A 22,439-nucleotide genomic window follows, 5' to 3' on the forward strand; every position below is an offset into this window, starting at 1 on the left:
TCTTTTCTTTTTCTTTTCTTTTCTCTCTTCTCCTTCCTCCCCGTGCGCCCTTCCCCTTCTCTCCGTTCGCAGCCCAGCAACCGCCAACGCAGCCCAGTAACCGCCACCGCAGCCCAGCAACTGCCACCCCGAGACTTCTCTTCTTCCGTTTCTCTTTCTCTTTTCTTCTTCCACCCAGCGCCGCGACCGACCCCCATCCGTTCGCAGCAACCGCCGACCTCCATTCCTCTTCTCCTTCCGTTCGCAGCAAGCCGCCGACCATCTCCTTCTTCTCTTCTCCTCTCCGCTCCGTCCAAACCCAGCCTCACCGTCGCGTCTCCCCTACTGAAGCCGAACGCCCGATCTGCCGTCTCCATCTCCGGTTCGCGAAGCAACCTTGCAGCAGTCGTCCCGCGCGCCGATCTGCCTTCTCCATCGCCGGTTCTGTCTCCGTCGAAGCCACGGTTCTGCAACCGTCTCCGCCGGTTCTGTCTCCGTCGACCACGCTCCCCGCTCACAACCGCCGCTCCACCTGCTATCAACGTCGGCCGACTAGTTGCTGTAACCGTTCAGATTTACTGTAACCGTTCAGATTTGCTGTAACCGTTCAGATTCGCGGTCTGTTCGCGACGGTCTCCATCCGTGAAGCCCAGCCGCCACGTTCCCTTTGGCCGACCGCTGACCGACCCACACTTAGGATTTTTGCTGCGAGTTCGACATTCGTGCGTTGAGGTGTTGGGAGTAACGTTAGGCTCCCTTACATTCACAACCCGTTTGTGAATTGTTGAAGGTTCAGTTCGCCAATATATCGGTGAGTTGGAACTTACGTTGAGGAAAGTAAGTGACATATGTATCGTGAAAGTAATTGAATTTTGTATTGTTATGCTTAGGATTGTTTCGAGGACGTTAGTTGATTAAGGAGCTTCCCTAACTTTGAGGTAAGGGATTTTCTACTGGACTCACTTATGACTGTGAATTGTATGTGTTAAATGTATACTGTGGATTGACTGAAAATATATATGAATGCATATGAATTGAAGTAGACTTGACGTCGAATGTATATCGTGATTGTCATGGAATATATATATAAGTGTGTGTATGTGGACAGGACGAAGATTGTAGATTGTGTTTGTATGAGATGCAGATGTGAACTTGTGATTTTCGTTTAGATTGGGTGTACGTTACGTTAAAGTATGACTGTGTGCTGATGAACTGAGGGGTGTGTTGACTGTATAGTTTGATTGACTGATGTATTAGCATATTATTGACAGACATATGACTGAAGTAAAATAAGTTGACTGTTAGGACGTTGAAAGAAAGAACTTTGTGTTTTGAAGTAATTGAAAGATGGATTGAATGGAATGAGGGGAAAATTGTTAGATTGTATTGGGATGTGTACCTTGTAGGTGTCCCACGGGATCACCAATTTATTGTGCACCTTCGGGAGCATTAGACTGATATGTGTTTCTGCAGAACACTAGACTGATATGTACGTCCCTCGGGCGTTAGACTGAGATGTGTATCCTACGGGATCACAAGACTGCGACTGTACAGGGTGTCCCAATAGAACGTTAACAATTTATTTTCCCCTGACGGGACCAGTAGAGGGTCTCTTACTGAGTATTTAAATACTCACCCTTCTTATGTTTAATTTTCAGGCAAAGGTAATAAAAGCGGCAAACCGGCGAGGGGCAGGAAGGAAGCGTGACTGCCATAGGAAATATGTTGTTTGCTTCCGCTTATGGGTTCTTGTGAGGTTTAAGATGAATTGAAAGTTTGCTTACAAACGTTTATTGTAAATAGTATTGTTTTTATGTTTTCTTAAATGTTTGAAATTCAGGCCTGACTTAAAGATGTTTTTAAATTAGCTTACGTTTTGTTTTATATTAATCAAAGTCTTTTATTTGTAAAAAAAATTAATGACCTCGACTTACTTAGAAAAGTTGGGTCGTTACAATCATATCATCAATCCAACTTAACACACTTACGTTCAATCTATTCAATCTATCACAAAATCAGTTGATACTATAACAACACACCAGACAGTCAAGATATATATATATACATAACACCTTTCTCAGTTTACAAATACATTATCCATCGTATCTACTTCTATACTAGTCTGGCATAATATACATTTGTCATCATATCTACTTCTACATATTTGGTAAACCATACTAAGTCCAGAGATCCAAACAGTCAACACATTTCAAAACTTTCAAAGAGTCCAGTAATAGAAACCCCTTACTTTAATGTTACTTAAATTTCTCGAACGAAGGAAACCTAATACTAAGAATATGGAACTCAATTACTTTCACAATACTTTCTTTCATTTAATTTCCTCAATGTAAATTCTAGCTTATCAAAGTATTGGCGAATCGAACTCCAACAAATCTACAATTTAGTTGTGAATCCAAAGAACTCAAACGCTAACTTCAAGAATCAATTAACAATTTAACTAATTATCCAAAACTACAACCCAAGGATAATTACAATGTAAAACCACCACACTCACCAATACAACTTACCACAAAAATCCCAAAAATTAGAGTAAAATGGGGGCAACAACTTCGAATAACTGGAATCGACGCGTGTAATAGATCAGATCTAATCAACAAACGAAAAACAAACTTCAGCTTACAACCCATGGCTGGAAGGTGAAGAGCCGCGCGACGGCACTTCAACAGACGTGACGGGCTCAGGTCTGGTCGACGGCTGCTTCAACTAAGTAACAACGCCGGTGAGATGATAGGTCAATCGGTGACGCTCCTCGTCACCTGGAGCAGAATGTGGTGGCGCGAACGTCGAAGGAGCTACGCGCGAATGAATCACAGCTTGGCTGGAAAACAGAGGTGAGACGCGATGCCGAGAGTTCGAACTCACGGCGAACGGTGCTTCGGCTTCAACGGAGACGAAGGGATCGGTGACGGCGTGGCCGGCTGACGTCCAAGAGTAATATAAAATGGCTAAGGGAGGCAGGCGGCGGTGGGCACGGGGAAGAGGAAGAGTGAAGGAGAAAGAGATGGGGTTGCACGTGAATCAATAAAGAATTGATATTTTAAATTAATAATAACATTAATTCTATTATTATTATTTAACCTTTAGTATTAGTATATTTTTTCATAAAAGCCCCCTTCACTTCCTGCTAAATCCACACCACAACCAAATTCCTTAAAATCTTAATAAAATTTTAAAAATTTAGCTTGAGAGAAATACCTTGATATTGGGGGTGTTACATAGTTTCTCTCTAAATTTTTTTTTTCATTCCAATTGTTTTCCACAAACCAATCTCATCTTCGAAGATAGGAAGGTCTCCAACGGGTGGTGTCCCCAATTCGGTGGATTATAGATTCAAAGACGTCAACAAGAGTCAGTTCTATGTATCTTTTAATTTAAAAGCATATTTAGTTCTTTATTTAGAACTTTGATTCTAAATATTGTCAATGTACTGGTATTTTGGAATTTTCAAATTAAAATTGATGAATGGTTTTGTAAAATCTTTCACTGCCAAGAGCTTTTATCCCTTTAGGGCACACATACCAATTAAACTAATGCAAGACCTTTGACAGTAGTTAATGGTAGCATCTCACAAAGTGGAAGTGGTTGGCTTACCAACGGAAGATTTTCAATCATTTCTAGCAATCCCTTTTCTGTTTGAGTATGACCTTCCATATTTTCTGCTATATTACTTATAGTTAATATCAAATGTGCATCTCTGCCATATATGCTAATATCACTGCCTGACTACTCTTGATGTTGAGGCGTTGTTCATTTTTGTTCCCTACACAGAAAAGAAAAAAAATTATTGTTGTTTATTTATAATCTAAGCAATTTTAAACAATATAAAGCGGTAACTAATGAATTAAACACTAACTGTTGAGTTTCTACAGTAGATTCTTGAAGATGTGACTCTTGAACAAATGGATTCTCATGGATGATCACATGTTTGTTATTTTGATGGTCATCATTCTTGTCCAGATTGTGATGACTAGAATCATCATGAAGATCATCATACATGTTGTTAATATCATCAAACAATTGATTCTGGTTCTAGTATAGAATAAAAAAAAGGATAATAAAAAAATAGTTACAAAATGATCGTGTATCCTTAAGCAAACAATCGTGTAGAATATCTAAACGGTTGTTTTACCAAGGGTGATCGATATTTCAGATGGGATATGCGATCGTTCATATGTGATATGCGATCGTGTAAAGATATATCAAACCTTTGTTCTGTCAGAAGTCGTGCTAAGAAGAGTTGAAAGCTTGTAATAAGATCCATCAAAACTGAAAGATTTTACATCAACACGTTCCTGACACAGTACTGCAGTATCAATGAGCATCAAATTACGTGAGATACATATTAGAAAATATCTAACTGCTCAGTTAATTTTTTATGGACATCAAATCACCTTTTTTCAAGCTTAAGGAAGGAAATGTCGGCACTATATATGTCAGAGTTGTGCATTGCAATGGAAGTGCCAACACGAGGTGATACATGTGTGTCTTTCTGGGATGTAAATGCCACTCCCCGACTAGGACCAGCATAGTCTTAGGGAGAAAGCATGCTAGGAATTGGAGTTGTGTCCTCAATTTCTCCAATTTTACGAACAAAAAACAAGTCGAATATGTAGATGCACACTCTTTGTCATAAGAGATATAGCAACGTTTTTATGGGTCATTTTGAAAAATGGCAAAACTACTTTTTCTTTTAAATTTTAGCAAATAGAATTTTTTGCACGTGTGCATGATATTTTATAAAATACCAAAATATTCACCTTCTCAAACAGTAATTATTTCGTTTCTACGTTGTAATTAATTTATGTTATGCATTTATTAGCTTTTAATTATTTTTTACCTGAAAAAGATACATCCTTTTTTCTTAATATCTCGGGACTCAACTAATTGATTCAAGATTTTAATTTTATTCAATCTTACTAATTTCAAAATAACCTAATTAAATTTCAATTTCAAAATAACAAAATTATTATTTTTCGAAATTTGAGAATCTCAACGATAGATTTTGTATCAAAATAACTTTAATTGAATTTCAAAATTAAAAAATATCAACTTGTACACTATTTTTATCTCAAAATAACATTAATGACTTGAATATCAAGATAATTGAATTATTATTTTCAAATTGGGAGAAATTTTACATTAACAAATATCAACTTGTTCGCACACAAGCACACGCGCACACGTGCACAACACACGCACACACACCCATCCAGACACGCACACGCACACGCACGCGCACATATGCACACACGCACAAGGATGTGTAAATTAATTAAAGTTAAAAAACAAATACATTAATTATGTTTAGAAAGAGTTTTAAACCATGTTCATTTGACTTAATAACATTGATTAATTATAATTTCTATCAATATTGGCTTAAAACTGTCATTCGTGTAATTATTTCAATATAATGCGGTCTTATCCAATTTTACCAACAAAAAACAAATCGAATATGGATCAGTAGATCTACACTCTTTGTCATAAGAGACATAACAACGTTTTTAGGGGTCATTTTGAAAAATGACAAAACTACTTTTTCCTTTGAATTTTAGCAACTAGCATTTTTTGCACGTGCATGGTATTTTATAAAATACCAAAATATCAACATTCTTCAACTGTAATTATTTCGTTTCTACATTGTAATTAATTTATGTTATGCATTTATCAGCTTTTAATTATCTTTTACTTGAAATAGATATATTAACTCATATCATAATATTTTTCTTAATATCTCGAGACTCAACTAATTAATTCAACATATTAATAACTTTATTCAATCATACTAATTTCAAAATAACCTAATTGAATTTGAATTTCAAAATAACAAAATTGAATTTCAAAATAACAAAATTATTATTTTTCGAAATTTGAGAGTCTCAACGATAGATTTTGTATTAAAATAACCTTAATTGAATTTCAAAATTAAAAAATATCAACCTGTTCACTATCTTTATCTCAAAATAACATTAATGCCTTGAATATCATGATAATTAAATTATTATTTTAAAATTGGAAGAAACTCAACATTAAAAAATATTAACTTGTTCGCACACAAGCATAGAAGCACTGCGCACACACGTACACATGCACACTTACACACACGCGTGCACACGCACACCTACACATAGACACCCACAGACGCACGAACGCACGCACACACACATGCACACACGCACGCATGCACACACACACACCTATCCACACGCGCACAAGCACACACACATGCACAAACGCACAAACGCACACACGTAAACACATACGCACACGCGCACAAACACGCACGCGCGAGCACACCCACACACCCAAGCACACACGCAATAGCCCGTGCACACACACGCACGCACAAACACATACAAACATGCACACACCCACACACACATGCACACAGACACTCGCACGAACACACGCACATACACACGCGCACACCTACTACACGCACATATGCATAAAGATGTATAAATGAGTTAAAATTAAAAAACAACTACATTAATTGTGTTTAGAAGGACTTTTAAACCATGTTCATTGACTTAATAACATTAATTAAACTATAATTTCTACCAATATTGGCTTAAAAGTGTCATTCGTGTAATTATTTCAATATAATGCGATTTTATCCAATTCTATTAGCAACAAACATGTCGAATATGAACCAGTAGATATACACTCTGTCATAAGAGATATAGCAACATTTTTATGGGTCATTTTGAAAAATGGCAAAACTATTTTTTTGTTAATTTTAGCAAATAACATTTTTTGCACGTGCATAATATTTTATAAAATACCAAAATATTCACATTCTCCAACTAAAATTATCTTGTTTCTATATTGTAATTAATTTATATTATGCATTTATCAGCTTTTAATTATTTTTTACCTGAAAAAGATACATAAACTCATATCATACTTTTTTCTTAATATCTCGGGACTCAACTAATGGATTCAAGACTTCAACTTTATTTAATCTTACTAATTTCAAAATAACCTAATTGAATTTGAATTTCAAAATAACCAAATTGAATTTCAAAATAACAAAATTATTATTTTTCAGAATATGATAATCTCAGCAATAGATTTTGTATCAAAATAACTTTAACTGAATTTCAAAATTAAAAAATATCAACTTATTCACTATCTTTATCTCACAATAATATTAATGGCTTGAATATCAAGATAATTAAATTATTGTTTTAAAATTGGGAGAAACTCAACATTAAAAAATATCAACTTATTCACACACAATCACACGCGCACACACATACATACACTTGCACGCGCGTGCACCCATACACGCACACACACACGAACATAGGCACACACACACAAACACACACATGCACACGCACACCAAACCGCACGCACACAAATGCACACGCAAACACGCACACACCTACTCACGTACACATGTATGTGCGCATACACACACCCAAGCACACGTGGACATGCGCACACACACACGCCCACTGATGGTTCAATTTCATCGATAGTTCCTATTTTTGCTGACAGTTTATTTTTTGCCATCGATAGAGGATCTTCCGACAGACCTACCTGACGGTGTGTGTTGACAGCTTAATTTCGTTGGCAAAAGAAAAGTTGATTAGTTTTTGAAGATTTACTGACGATATTTGTCATCGACAAAGGGTAAATTTCTTGTAGTGCATGTACGTCAAACATATCGAATTTGTTAAGTGTACCAATGAAGTATAACAAGTTTATTAGTGGTGTATCAAGTGTATCAAACTTATAAGTGAAGTCTTTAAGTGTATCAAACTAATCAAGTGTATCAAGGTCTCAGGGGTATCAAGTGTATCAAGAAGAATCAAGTGTAACGAGAAGTATTATGTGGAACGAGAAGTATTATGTGTATGAAGATGTTTCAGGTGTGTATCAAAAAGTATCGAGTGTATCAATGAGTACCGAGTGCATGAATTGTATCTATCAAATGTATCAAGTGTATCAGTAAGAAGTATCAAGTGTATCAAGGGGTATTAGGTGTATCAGACGTGTATAAGGTGTATCAAATGTACATCAATAACGAGGGCATTTGTGACATTTTACCTCTTGATGTGTGAGTTGGTCTTTGTTTTTGTCATTTTCTCAAATAATAAAGTATGTGTTCTATGGACTTAATTATTATAACTTATTTTGCCATTTTCGCAAGTGTCCCTTAATTGTAATACATGTATATGTGACATAATCTAATCAAACTAACTCATAAATGGACTTAATGTATCAAGAGGTATTAGGTGTATCAGACGTGTATAAGGTGTATCAAATGTACATCAATAACGAGGGCATTTGTGACATTTTACCTCTTGATGTGTGAGTTGGTGTAACGCCCCAAACTCGAAGGTATTTTATTTTAAGAGATTTTTTCGATTTGTACAAGATTTATTGTTTTGAAGAAAATATGTTGAAGGGGGGAAAGAAGATTTGAAAATGTGATAATATAATTATATATATATTTATTTATATTTTTAGTTTTATTATTTAGTTTAAATAAAAGAAAAGAAAAAGAAATTTTATTATATATATATTTATTTATATTTTAGTTTTATTTTTATTATTTAAATAAAAGAAAAGAAAAAAGAAAATTTTCCTTCCTTCTTCCTCCCGTGCGTCCTCCATCCCTTTCTCCTTCCCGTACCCTAGCAGCCGCACATCCCTCTCTTCTCCGTTCACCCAGTCGGCCACACAAGCTGCCGGTCGTTTCTTCTTCTTTCCGGTCGTCTTCCTTTTCTCCTTCGGATCGAAACCGCCGCGCCCATTCGCTCACAACCGCCGTGCCTCTCCGCTCACAACCGTCGTGCCTCCCTCGGAAAGCAAATCGTCGTCCAGATCTGCATCGCCGAGCCGTCTAGGTCCTCGCCGCCGCATGTGCTTCACCCTTGCAGTTCGCCGTAACCCAGATCCGTCGCTGCAATCGTCGGTCGGTTCGTGAAGCAAGCCGTACGCGTCACCTTGCAGCAGTCGTCCAGATCTGCGTCGCCGTGCCCATTCCTTTCCTCTCCGTTCGTGAAGACCTGCTGCGCAATCTCTGTCTCCGTCGAAGCCAAGCTCAGCCGCCGCCCGTTCCTTTCTTCTTCGTTTTCTACACTGCCGCGCGACTCTCCGACCGCGTCTGTCTTCACCTCCGTGAAGCCGTCGACGCATACATCTCGTGAAGTCATACACGGATCCAAGCCGATCTCTTCCTAAATTACGTGTCCCCTATCAAGTCGACGTTCTTCTGCTCGTTGTAAGACGGAGTTACGATTTGAAGCCGATTTTCTTTTCCAGTTGAGTCGCATTCAGTGTTGCTCTATTTACAGCCGCTTGATTCGTTCTTGATTGTCATTTTTGCCTCGCCGTGAACCATTGGGCTCATATTTGGGTAAGAACAAGTTATGGTTTTTGTTGGTTTCTTGGTTTTTGTTGAATGCTGCCATTGGATTTAATTGTTGGCGAAATGCTTAATTCTTGAAGGTACATCTTGATTCAGTGAGCGAATCCTTGATTTTCCAAAAGGTTGAAGTGGACTTGATTTTCCACTTCTTGGGTAAGTTGTGGAATTTACATATGGGGTAATTTGAATGGTTGAAACTATTTAGAAAGATGTTGATTTTATGATTGATTATGTTTAGGATTTGATTCATTGGATTTAGTAGATTGAAGAACTTGCATAAAAGTGAGGTAAGGGATTTTATTTTCTACTGGACTCACCTATGCTTTTGAATTGTAATGTTAGTCACCTCTGATTGAGTAAATGTGTTGAGACAATATATATATACGTATGGATGTAGGTTCGGTGTTGAATGTATACTGTGGATGACTGAAAATATATATATACACATGGATTGAAGTAGACTTGATGTTGAATGCATATTGTGATTGTCTTGGAATATATATATGTGTGTGGATGTAGACAGGACAACAATTGTAGATTGTGTTTGTATGAGATGCGGATGTGAACTTGTGATTGTCGTTTAGACTGGGTGTACGTTATACTAAAGTATGACTGTGTGCTGGTGAACTGAGAGGCGTTATGACTATATAGTTTGATTGACTGACGTATTAGTATGTTACTGACAGACATTGGGCTAAAGTGAGATAAGTTGACTGTTAGAACGTTGAGTGAAAGAACTTTATATTTTGAAGTAACTGAAAGATGGTACGAATGGATTGAGGGGAAAAATTGTTAGCTTTTATTCGGATGTGTGCTTTGTAGGTGTCCCACGGGATCACCAATTATTCTGCACCTTCGGGAGCATTAGACTGATATGTGTTTCTGCAGGACACTACACTGGAATGTACGTCCCTCGAGGCGTTAGACTGAAATGTGCATCCTACGGGATCACAAGACTGCGACTGTACAGGGTGTCCCAATAGAATGTTAACAATTTATTTTTCCCTGACGGGACCAGTAGAGGGTCTCTTACTGGGTATTTTTATACTCACCCTTCTTATGTTTAATTTTCAGGCAAAGGTAATAAAGGCGGCAAACCGGCGAGGGGCAGGAAGGAAGCGTGATTGCCATAGGAAATGTGTTATTTTGCTTCCGCTTATTGTTTTTTTTTAGGTTTAAGACGTTGTATTGAAACTTAGCTTACAAACTTTTATTTGTAAATAGTACTTTTTTTAAGTTTTTGGAATATTTGAAAATCAGGCCTGACTTAAAGTTGTTTTTCAATTGGCTTACATTTCATTTTGTATCAACCAAAGTCTTTTGTCAAAAATTAACGACCTCGACTTACCTAGAAAAGTTGGGTCGTTACAGTTGGTATCAGAGCCTAAGTTTTAGGTTCTGTAGACTGACTTACGATGTAAGTCTATGTTTTATGTCCCTATGGCTAACGCGACCCTTCGTCTCTCGTCAGGTATGCTTTATGCTTATATGTATGGTTTATTTGCATGAGTTTGCCTAAATTAAACTAGATTGCATGACGATAAAGACTTCTTATGCTTATGATTAAGACTTTTTAAAGAGTGTTGTTGGTGGATAATAGGAATTATGCCGCCAAAGAGAGGTGTACGTAGAGGAGGTCGTAGAGGTCGGGGTAGAGGAGCAGGTCGTAATCAACCTACTGAGGGTCAAGCTGAATAGCGAATTCCTACTGCACCCGTGACTCATGTTGAGTTTGCTGCACTGTCTGCTCACATGGAGCAGAGGTTCACGGAGCTTATGACGGCTATAGCTCAGAACCAGCAGGCACCTGCAGTTCCACCTGCACCTGTGGTTCCCCCTGTACCAGCAGCTCCACCTGCACCAGCAGCCCCTCCTGCGCAAGGATTGGCTGCACAACAGCCGCAGACATTACCGAACCAACTTTCTGCTGAGGCGAAACATTTGAGGGACTTTAGGAAATATGACCCTCAGACGTTTGATGGGTCACTGGAGGATCCTACTAAAGCTGAGTTGTGGTTGTCCTCTGTGGAAACCATATTTAATTACATGAGATGTCCAGAGGAGCATAGAGTTCAGTGTGCTGCTTTTCTTCTGAGGGACAGAGGTATTATCTGGTGGAGAACTACGATGCGTATGCTAGGTGGAGATGTGAGACAGATTACCTGGGATCAGTTTAAAGACTGCTTCTATACCAAGTTTTTCTCGGCTAACCTTAGAGACGCCAAAAGCCAGGAATTCTTGGAATTGAAGCAAGGACATATGACAGTCGAGGAGTACGACCAGGAGTTTGATATGCTGTCGCGTTTTGCCCCTGAACTTGTTGGTAATGAGCAGGCTAGAGCTGATAGGTTCGTCAAAGGATTGAGAGATGAGATTAGAGGCTTTGTGCGAGCACTAAAGCCCACTACCCAGGCTGAAGCGCTGCGCCTGGCAGTGGATATGAGCATTGGGAAGGATGAAATTCGGGCAAGGAGTTTTGATAAGGGATCGTCGTCTGGTCAAAAGAGGAAAGCAGAGCAGAGAACTGTGGGAATTCCTCAGAGGAACTTGAGATTAGGCGATCCTTTTTGCAGTTTCCAGCAGAGTTCTGGCGGGGCAGGAGACACTACTCGAGAGAAGCCACTATGCAATACGTGTGGGAAACACCACCTGGGTCGTTGTTTGATGGGAACGAGAGTCTGTTATAAGTGCAAGCAAGAGGGACACATGGCTGATCGATGTCCCTTGAGATCTACTGGGGCTGGACAGAGCAGTCAGGGAGCGAAACCTCCACAGCGGGGTACAATCTTTGCCACTAATAGATCATAAGCAGAGAAGGCCTGCACAGTGGTGACAGGTACATTACCAGTGTTAGGGCATTTTGCCTTGACCTTGTTTGACTCGGGGTCTTCTCATTCATTTATTTCATCGCTTTTTGTGACGCATGCATGCTTAGAGGTGGAACCCTTAGATTATGTTTTGTCAGTGTCTACACCGTCTGGAGAAATTATGTTGTCTAAGGAAAAGATTAAAGCATGTGAAATTGAGATAGCTGGTCGTGTGCTGGACGTAACCTTGTTGGTATTAGATATGCGTGACTTTGATGTAATTTTAGGTATGGATTGGCTAGCTACTAATCATGCTAGTATTGATTGCTCTCGTAAAGAGGTTGTGTTCAGTCCCCCTACCGAATCTAGCTTTAAATTCAAGGGGTAGGAACAGTAGTACTGCCTAAAGTAATCTCAGCTATGAAAGCTAGTAAACTGCTCAACCAGGGTACCTGGAGTATTTTGGCAAGTGTGGTGGATACTAGGGAAGATGAGACTTCCTTAACTTCAGAACCTGTGGTAAGAGAATACCCAGATGTGTTTCCAGAAGATCTTCCAGGACTACCGCCACATAGAGAGATTGATTTTGCCATTGAGTTGGAGCCAGACACTACTCCCATTTCTAGAGCCCCTTATAGGATGGCTCCTGTCGAGTTGAAATAACTGAAGGTACAGTTACAGGAGTTGCTTGACAAAGGCTTTATTCGACCTAGTGTGTCGCCTTGGGGTGCACCAGTATTGTTTGTGAAGAAGAAGGATGGGTCGATGCGTCTTTGCATTGACTATAGAGAGTTGAATAAAGTAACAATCAAGAACAGATATCCTTTACCTAGAATCGATGATTTGTTCGATCAGTTACAGGGAGCCACGGTGTTCTCTAAGATTGACTTACGGTCAGGTTATCACCAGTTGAGGATTAGAGACCGTGATATTCCTAAGACTGCTTTTCGTTCGAGGTACGGACATTATGAATTCATGGTAATGTCTTTTGGTTTGACTAATGCACCTGCAGTATTTATGGATTTGATGAACAGGGTGTTTAAGGATTTCTTAGACACTTTTGTGATAGTCTTCATTGATGATATTTTGGTTTATTCCAAGACTGAGGCCGAACATGAGGAACACTTACATAAAGTGTTAGAGACTCTTCGAGTCAATAAACTTTATGCTAAATTCTCTAAGTGCGAATTTTGGTTGAAGCAGGTGGCTTTTCTTGGTCATGTGGTTTCCAGTGAGGGAGTTTCTGTAGACCCTGCAAAGATAGAAGCGGTTACCAGTTGGTCTCGACCCTCTACAGTTAGTGAGGTTCGTAGTTTTCTGGGTTTAGCAGGGTACTACCGGAGGTTTGTGGAGGATTTTTCACGTTTGGCTACTCCCTTGACTCAGTTGACAAGGAAGGGAACTCCGTTTGTTTGGAGTCCAGCTTGCGAGGATAGTTTTCAGAACCTTAAGCAAAGGTTAGTTACTGCACCGGTCCTTACAGTACCAGATGGATCCGGAAGTTTTGTGATTTACAGTGATGCTTCCAAGAAAGGACTGGGTTGTGTTTTGATGCAGAAAGGTAAGGTGGTTGCTTATGCCTCTCGTCAGTTGAAGAGTCACGAGCAGAACTACCCCACACATGATTTGGAGTTGGCAGCAGTGGTTTTTGCATTGAAGATATGGAGACATTATTTGTACGGTGAAAAGATACAAATCTTTACTGACCATAAGAGCCTGAAGTACTTCTTCACTCAGAAGGAGTTGAATATGAGACAGCGAAGGTGGCTCGAGTTGGTAAAGGATTATGACTGTGAGATATTGTACCATCCTGGTAAGGCGAATGTGGTGGCTGATGCTCTTAGTAGAAAAGTATCACATTCGGCAGCACTCATTACTAGACAGGTACCATTACATCGAGACTTGGAGAGAGCTGAGATTGTAGTATCTGTGGGGAGAGTCACCTCACAGTTAGCTCAATTAACGGTGCAACTGACTCTGAGGCAGAAGATTGTTGATGCTCAGAGTAATGATCCTTATTTGATGGAGAGACGTCGCCTTGTTGGAACAGAGCAGACTGATGAGTTCTCCATATCCTCTGATGGTGGATTGATGTTTGAGAGACGTTTGTGTGTGCCAGCGAACAGTGCAGCTAAGATTGACTTACTAGATGAAGCCCATAATTCTTCATTTTCCATGCATCCTGGTAGTACGAAAATGTATCAGGATCTAAAACGATTTTATTGGTGGCGGAATATGAAAAGGGAAGTGGCGGAATTCGTTAGTAAGTGTCTAGTATGTCAGCAGGTTAAGGCACCTAGACAGAAACCAGCAGGTTTGTTACAACCTTTAAGTGTGCCAGAGTGGAAGTGGGAGAATGTGTCGATGGATTTTATTTCAGGGCTGCCTAAGACCCTGAAGGGTTTCACAGTGATTTTGGTTGTTGTAGACAGGCTTACGAAATCGGCACATTTTGTACCAGGGAAATCCACTTATACTGCTAGTAAGTGGGCACAGTTGTATTTAACTGAGGTTGTGAGACTGCATGGAGTGCCTGTATCGATTGTTTCTGACAGGGATGCACGGTTTACTTCCAAGTTTTGGAAGGGACTTCAGACTGCTATGGGTACGAGATTAGATTTCAGTACAGCCTTTCATCCACAAACTGATGGTCAAACTGAACGTTTGAACCAAGTTTTAGAGGATATGCTACGAGCTTGTGTTCTAGAGTTTCCAGGTAGTTGGGACTCTCATCTACATTTGATGGAGTTTGCTTATAACAACAGTTTCCAGGCTACCATCGGTATGGCACCATTTGAGGCTTTGTATGGTAAATGTTGTAGAACCCCTATTTGTTGGAGTGAGGTTGGTGAACAGAGGTTGATGGGACCTAAATTAGTTCGGTCTACTAATGAGGCTATTCAAAAGATTAGAGCACGTATGCAAACAGCGCAGAGTAGACAAAAGAGTTATGCAGATGTACGGCGAAAAGACCTTAAGTTTGATGTGGGAGAAAAGGTATTCTTGAAGGTAGCACCTATGAAGGGTGTTATGCGTTTTGAGAAGAAAGGGAAGTTAAGTCCTCGTTTTGTTGGACCATTTGAGATCTTAGAGAGGGTTGGTGTTGTGGCGTATCGCTTGGCATTACCACCATCACTCTCTGCAGTCCATAATGTTTTCCATGTTTCGATGTTGAGGAAGTATGTGGCCGATACATCTCATGTCGTGGACTATGAACCCTTGGAGATTGATGAGCATTTGAGCTATGTAGAACAACCTGTGGAGATTCTCGCTAGAGAGGTAAAGATGCTTCGTAATAGAAGCATTCCATTAGTAAAGGTTTTGTGGCGGAATCATCGAATTGAAGAGGCGACATGGGAGCGAGAAGAAGAGATGAGGACTCGTTATCAAGAGTTATTTTAGGATTAGAACTTTCGCCTTAAGGCAGGAAGAATGTAACGCCCCAAACTCGAAGGTATTTTATTTTAAGAGATTTTTTCGATTTGTACAAGATTTATTGTTTTGAAGAAAATATGTTGAAGGGGGAAAGAAGATTTGAAAATGTGATAATATAATTATATATATATTTATTTATATTTTTAGTTTTATTATTTAGTTTAAATAAAAGAAAAGAAAAAGAAATTTTATTATATATATATTTATTTATATTTTAGTTTTATTTTTATTATTTAAATAAAAGAAAAGAAAAAAGAAATTTTTCCTTCCTTCTTCCTCCCGTGCGTCCTCCATCCCTTTCTCCTTCCCGTACCCTAGCAGCCGCACATCCCTCTCTTCTCCGTTCACCCAGTCGGCCACACAAGCTGCCGGTCGTTTCTTCTTCTTCTTTCCGGTCGTCTTCCTTTTCTCCTTCGGATCGAAACCGCCGCGCCCATCCGCTCACAACCACCGTGCCTCTCCGCTCACAACCGTCGTGCCTCCCTCGGAAAGCAAATCGTCATCCAGATCTGCATCGCCGAGCCGTCCAGGTCCTCGCCGTCGCTTGTGCTTCACCCTTGCAGTTCGCCATAACCCAGATCCGTCGCTGCAACCGTCGGCCGGTTCGTGAAGTGCCGTACGCGTCACCTTGCAGCAGTCGTCCAGATCTGCATCGCCGTGCCCATTCCTTTCCTCTCCGTTCGTGAAGCCCTGCTGCGCAATCTCTGTCTCCGTCGAAGCCAAGCCCAGCCGCCGCCCGTTCCTTTCTCCTCCGTTTTCTGCACTGCCGCGTGACTCTCCGACCGCGTCTGTCTTCACCTCCGTGAAGCCGTCGACGCATACATCTCGTGAAGTCATACACGGATCCAAGTCGATCTCTTCCTAAATTACGTGTCCCCTATCAAGTCGACGTTCTTCTGCTCGTTGTAAGACGGAGTTACGATTTGAAGCCGATTTTCTTTTCCAGTTGAGTCGCATTCAGTGTTGCTCTATTTACAGCCGCTTGATTCGTTCTTGATTGTCATTTTTGCCTCGCCGTGAACCATTGGGCTCATATTTGGGTAAGAACAAGTTATGGTTTTTGTTGGTTTCTTGGTTTTTGTTGAATGCTGCCATTGGATTTAATTGTTGGCGAAATGCTTAATTCTTGAAGGTACATCTTGATTCAGTGAGCGAATCCTTGATTTTCCAAAAGGTTGAAGTGGACTTGATTTTCCACTTCTTGGGTAAGTTGTGGAATTTACATATGGGGTAATTTGAATGGTTGAAACTATTTAGAAAGATGTTGATTTTATGATTGATTATGTTTAGGATTTGATTCATTGGATTTAGTAGATTGAAGAACTTGCATAAAAGTGAGGTAAGGGATTTTATTTTCTACTGGACTCACCTATGCTTTTGAATTGTAATGTTAGTCACCTCTGATTGAGTAAATGTGTTGAGACAATATATATATACGTATGGATGTAGGTTCGGTGTTGAATGTATACTGTGGATGACTGAAAATATATATATACACATGGATTGAAGTAGACTTGATGTTGAATGCATATTGTGATTGTCTTGGAATATATATATATGTGTGTGGATGTAGACAGGACGACAATTGTAGATTGTGTTTGTATGAGATGCGGATGTGAACTTGTGATTGTCGTTTAGACTGGGTGTACGTTATACTAAAGTATGACTGTGTGCTGGTGAACTGAGAGGCGTTATGACTATATAGTTTGATTGACTGACGTATTAGTATGTTACTGACAGACATTGGGCTAAAGTGAGATAAGTTGACTGTTAGAACGTTGAGTGAAAGAACTTTATATTTTGAAGTAACTGAAAGATGGTACGAATGGATTGAGGGGAAAAATTGTTAGCTTTTATTGGGATGTGTGCCTTGTAGGTGTCCCACGGGATCACCAATTATTCTGCACCTTCGGGAGCATTAGACTGATATGTGTTTCTGCAGAACACTACACTGAAATGTACGTCCCTCGGGGCGTTAGACTGAAATGTGCATCCTACGGGATCACAAGACTGCGACTGTACAGGGTGTCCCAATAGAATGTTAACAATTTATTTTTCCCCTGACGGGACCAGTAGAGGGTCTCTTACTGGGTATTTTTATACTCACCCTTCTTATGTTTAATTTTCAGGCAAAGGTAATAAAGGCGGCAAACCGGCGAGGGGCAGGAAGGAAGTGTGATTGCCATAGGAAATGTGTTATTTTGCTTCCGCTTATTGTTTGTTTTAGGTTTAAGACGTTGTATTGAAACTTAGCTTACAAACTTTTATTTGTAAATAGTACTTTTTTTAAGTTTTTGGAATATTTGAAAATCAGGCCTGACTTAAAGTTGTTTTTCAATTGGCTTACATTTCATTTTGTATCAACCAAAGTCTTTTGTCAAAAATTAACGACCTCGACTTACCTAGAAAAGTTGGGTCGTTACAGTTGGTCTTTGTTTTTGTCACTTTCTCAAATAATAAAGTATGTGTTCTATGGACTTAATTATTATAACTTATTTTGCCATTTTCGCAAGTGTCCCTTAATTGTAATACATGTATATGTGACATAATCTAATCAAACTAACTCATAAATGGACTTAATCGATCTCATGGACCACAAATTCTTCAATTACTTGCAAATTTGGTGAGTTCCTTCAAACGGTGGGCGAAGAGCTTAATTTTGAGAGAGAGAAAAAGTCGTGAAGAGTATTTGCGAGAGAGGGGGGAACGTCGCCAGAGAGCATTTGCGAGAGAGCTAAAGACAGTGACGATGTGGGATGAAGTAAGGTTTTTTTCGGTCATTGTTCACAAGTGGGATGAAAGCTTCGAATTATTTGTTTTAAATCAAAAAGCATATGATTGAAGGAAAACATTGATTTTTTATTAGGGTAATTTTTAATGACACATAATTTATGCCATTATTTACAATGCGAAAATTTTGTCAAGAAAACTCAATTTGTGTCACAAAAAATTTTGTATTTTTATTTTTAACGACACATTTTATTCCCTCATATCCCTTTTTCTTGATTTCAAGTGTCATTAAAACTTATATTTCTAAATAAATTTATTCGACGAAAGTGGCTAGATTGGTGGGTTTGACGGCGAAGGCTTGTTGTGGGAGCAACGACAACAGTGGTTGGAGTGTGGAATCGACGACGGCAAGTGGCAAAAAATTGGAGGGCAAGGGTTCTTCATAACGACTCGGTAGCCCACTTCGAACTTTTTTGAAATTTGAGGTTTTTTCATTTGAAAATTTTTTTAATGACAAAAAAATTGTTAATTAATGACGCAAAAATTGTTTTGAAATAAATTAAATTGTGTCAATATGATTGTTTTAAGAAATAATCCATATTTTTATTTTCAACAACACAATGTACCTCATCCCACCTCTTTTTTCTTTTATTTTCAACGACACAATGTCTTGATTAAAATCCATTTTTCTAGTAGTGACTGAAAAAAAAACTGGACAAAATCATAATATCTTTGATAATTAAATCACCAGTTGGTTTGAACATATATAATCTTGGATCTATTCTATTATGATATGACCATGGTACATCATGAACATACATTGACTAAAAAACTTAAATTGATGAGTGAATGTAATAAATTTAATATTAATTATATGATCAATACTTTACACATGTATATTGGTATATCAGTCAATAACAGTAGTAAGACAAATTATAAAATATAAGGGATAAAAGTCCTACACATGCATGTATGGTATACTCTCTTGATAGCAAAATGCATTTATGTCAACTCATGTTTGAATGCATTTATGTAGGAAATTCAATAAAATAATTAAGAAACCTTGCAATATGTGAGAGATATACGAACTTCAAACAAATTTTACAAGTTTCAGCAAAAATTTTCAAACAACTTTTAAAGTTTAAGCAAAAAGTAACCGTAGGTAGGAAGGGGAGCAAAAGTGGGGTCTCGAATTAATTCTGAAAAATTAGTAGGCTTTCAAAATTTAGGTTCTAGAAGTAGAATTATTGCAGAAAAATAAATAATTGCATCATTCAAATTGAATCAAACATATCAGGATGTTATATTCTCCACAACGTATAATGGAGTATAAACATAAAGTTTCTATATACAAAGCTATGTATCTCTACCCTTGACTTCTCTTTCTCTCTTTCTACCTTTTTTATCCTTTCTTTCTCCCATTCACTCAATACACTTGCAAGAACCTTCATTTTTTTTGTATTTAAATTTTCTTGGCACCATCCTTTTTTTAATTATCAAGGCTTTGTTATTGTGTACCAGTATTGTGTCGTGCCTCCTTCACTTCTCATCATCATTTTCATGTCACATCTCTACCTTGTCAATTTTCGTTTTTCACTCAGCTTTCTTTCTTCTTTTGTCTTCACTACTTTCTTCGCTCCTTCTTCTCAAGCTCTAACTTTTGCTATTATCAACCAGTCTCAAATGACCATTGGAAAACCTATCGCCCACTGAGAGGCAGCCAATATAGTAATGCCTCTAATGATAAACTCCAATGAAATCAAAAGTTCTTCTTTAAGATTTGGAAAAATATATTAGATAAACTCGGACGTGGTGAACGCGGTGAACGCAGACGTGGTGAACGCGGACGGACGGACGGTGAACACGGCAGAAGTTAGAGATCCTCAGAGAGAACTTGGCATTTTCGAATGCGGTAGAGACAAGTCTAGGGCTTCGAAGGATTCTTCTTTCTATCCAAACAGTCCAAAGTAAGCCAGTTATGGAGGGAGGAATACACATTAGAGAGCTCAGTTATGGATGGAGGAATACACAACTTTTTCTCATGGTCATTTTCCTCGTGGGCATTCTCTTCATGTTTCTTCTTATTCCGACTAAAATACAAGCACAAATTATTCTTCGCCTTCGTATAGGTTTGTTTGAAGAAGATTAAAAAAGTCCTTAATTTATCTCGACACTTCCAAAACCAGAATATAATACCCGTGCTACATAAATCCCTCTTTCCAAATAGTCGAACATGAACTATCCATGCATATCTTGGAATAAACAAGAGAAACCCTAACTAAACCCAAATAGAAAATACGTTGCAATCTAAAATATACTTAAAGAAACAAAAAGAAGTTTTAATGCTGTGGGTTTTTTACTGATCTTCTTCAACAACAAAATAACTCAACGCCACACTTCAATTTTTCCTTCCACGAATTGGGCTTTTAAAGAGTTTTCACCACGAATTTATCTTTTTTGGTTCGACAAGTAACAACATGTGAATCCCCAAATGCAAGGTTTTATTAAAAATTTAAAATATAATTTTTTTAAAAAAATTATAATACCTAAAAATATATTTTTTTTATATTTATAACCTAATTTTCTGTCATTGCATACTTGAGAGAAATATATTTTTCAATTAGCATAATAACCTTTATATAGTAAATTAAATTTGTAGAATGAGAAAAGACCTTAGATCCAAAAAAGTTATTTATTTATTATTGGAGTGAATTGTCTAATTAATGTAGTTAATGGATGGTTTTGTAACCATAAAAAAATAATGAAAATAATTTTCTAAAAGAATGAATGAAAATTTGGAAAGTTAAAAGGTTTTAGGAATTAAAAAAAAGGGTGTAACATTATAAAAGACTACCAAATATACTGTAAGAGACATGCATTAAAGGAGCTGAGGCATGCATACTACCAAATATACTATAAATAAACCAGAATTCTTTTTTAAGAAATTAAACAACTAATTAAATATAAAGAAGAAAGATTAGAAAATGAATGATCAAACAAACTATGACTCATTTATTTTTGACAGGTTCGGCCAGTATCACCTAACAATTCATTTTCACCAAGAGAATAAACATGAGTAGCCTTGGAATCAAGTTCCTCCGATAAAAGCCACGGAGTTGATGGGTTAGAGACAGAACCAGAATTTGAGTTCAACGATGTGGATGCAAAATTTTGAAACTAGCAGCAACATGAAGTTAAGACAACGAATTATTTTCAATATAGAAAGGCTAATTGTAAGAAGTTGTTAATGAAGTGTCCAAATGCATTATGGTAATATTGGGTGCAGAATGTTTGGAAGTTTTATCCGTGTGCTGTGAAGCACCACAGAGTTGAAGCATATGAAACCTGTGTTTATCTGACAAAAAATAGTGTCATGATCATTGCCTTTCCATTCCATAAATTTATGGATAGCAGAAGAAAGAGAACTCTCAACACTTGAATCACCATATAGCACTCTACATCCAGGTGGTGCCTTGATTTTTGAAGATTTAGTTAAAAGCAGTGATAAAATTGGTACAGAAATTACAGTGCATTTCTCGATATGCAACAACATTAAGAGCAACTTAAAGACAACAATCATCAAGAAATCTAGTATTTAAAATGTACAAAGAGCAGTAGTAAACATATGTATTTTATGGCTGACTTTATCCATAATAAATGTTGGATTAAATCATCAAAATAAAACACAAATAGATAATTATCGAGTTTTTCAATGGAGGATAGAGAGGAAGACATGCATGCACAACTACTAGATCTATATGGTGCCAGACTGCCAGTAAAAATTTAAAGACACACATGACAACATTATTTTGGATGAAGTTCTAATATTGCAACCATGGAGGAAAAATCAGCAAATCTTAAATAGATGTAGTAGTCCAAATGATAAAAGTTTGTCTCAAGATAATATTTTAGTAACTGCAGATGCATTGTGTTGAACCTAACCTCTTGTGTTTCACGGTAATGAACAAGGACAATGTGTTCAAAGGTCCTGAACAAAAAGCAGAAGAAAGTCATAAATTATATAAGTAGAACACGATATACTGCCACTGTCTAATTTCATTTTTCTTTGCTTGTGGCATGATGGG

General features: G+C 38.1%; 1 protein-coding gene and 4 long non-coding RNA genes across 6 annotated transcripts; 4 read left to right on the forward strand and 1 right to left on the reverse strand.

Annotated features, from left to right (window-relative positions):
- Positions 1 to 23: 23 nt before the first annotated feature.
- LOC116403734 lies at positions 24 to 1,863 on the forward strand. 2 transcript variants are annotated; one of them, XR_004216565.1, is made up of 3 exons: positions 24 to 790; positions 870 to 917; positions 1,638 to 1,863. It is a non-coding gene; the product is annotated as an uncharacterized LOC116403734 (long non-coding RNA). The 2 variants fall into 2 exon arrangements; XR_004216566.1 differs by lacking the exon at positions 1,638 to 1,863 and having other exon boundaries at positions 24 to 816; positions 870 to 1,039.
- A 521-nt stretch (positions 1,864 to 2,384) lies between these two features.
- On the reverse strand, positions 2,385 to 4,686 carry LOC116403733. Its single transcript, XR_004216564.1, has 4 exons — positions 4,392 to 4,686; positions 4,206 to 4,303; positions 3,854 to 3,967; positions 2,385 to 3,760 (listed from the first exon to the last, which is right to left on the reverse strand). It is a non-coding gene; the product is annotated as an uncharacterized LOC116403733 (long non-coding RNA).
- Positions 4,687 to 11,134: 6,448 nt separating this feature from the next.
- Positions 11,135 to 12,190, forward strand: LOC116403919. The gene has a single exon (XM_031885865.1). It carries the CDS (start codon positions 11,135 to 11,137, stop codon positions 12,188 to 12,190), a length of 1,056 nt encoding a protein of 351 aa, XP_031741725.1.
- Positions 12,191 to 15,853: 3,663 nt separating this feature from the next.
- On the forward strand, positions 15,854 to 17,950 carry LOC116403729. The gene is made up of 4 exons (XR_004216558.1): positions 15,854 to 16,664; positions 16,757 to 16,829; positions 16,915 to 16,963; positions 17,754 to 17,950. It is a non-coding gene; the product is annotated as an uncharacterized LOC116403729 (long non-coding RNA).
- A 187-nt stretch (positions 17,951 to 18,137) lies between these two features.
- LOC116403738 lies at positions 18,138 to 22,067 on the forward strand. The gene is made up of 2 exons (XR_004216570.1): positions 18,138 to 18,807; positions 21,380 to 22,067. It is a non-coding gene; the product is annotated as an uncharacterized LOC116403738 (long non-coding RNA).
- The last annotated feature ends 372 nt before the right edge of the window (positions 22,068 to 22,439 follow it).

This window comes from Cucumis sativus, chromosome 5 (genome assembly GCF_000004075.3).
Source record: "Cucumis sativus cultivar 9930 chromosome 5, Cucumber_9930_V3, whole genome shotgun sequence".
NCBI classification, from domain to species: domain Eukaryota; kingdom Viridiplantae; phylum Streptophyta; class Magnoliopsida; order Cucurbitales; family Cucurbitaceae; genus Cucumis; species Cucumis sativus.

Excerpts from the sequence above, each read along its gene's own strand:
- LOC116403919 (XM_031885865.1), top strand. The coding sequence starts at position 11,135 with ATGGAGCAGAGGTTCACGGAGCTTATGACGGCTATAGCTCAGAACCAG.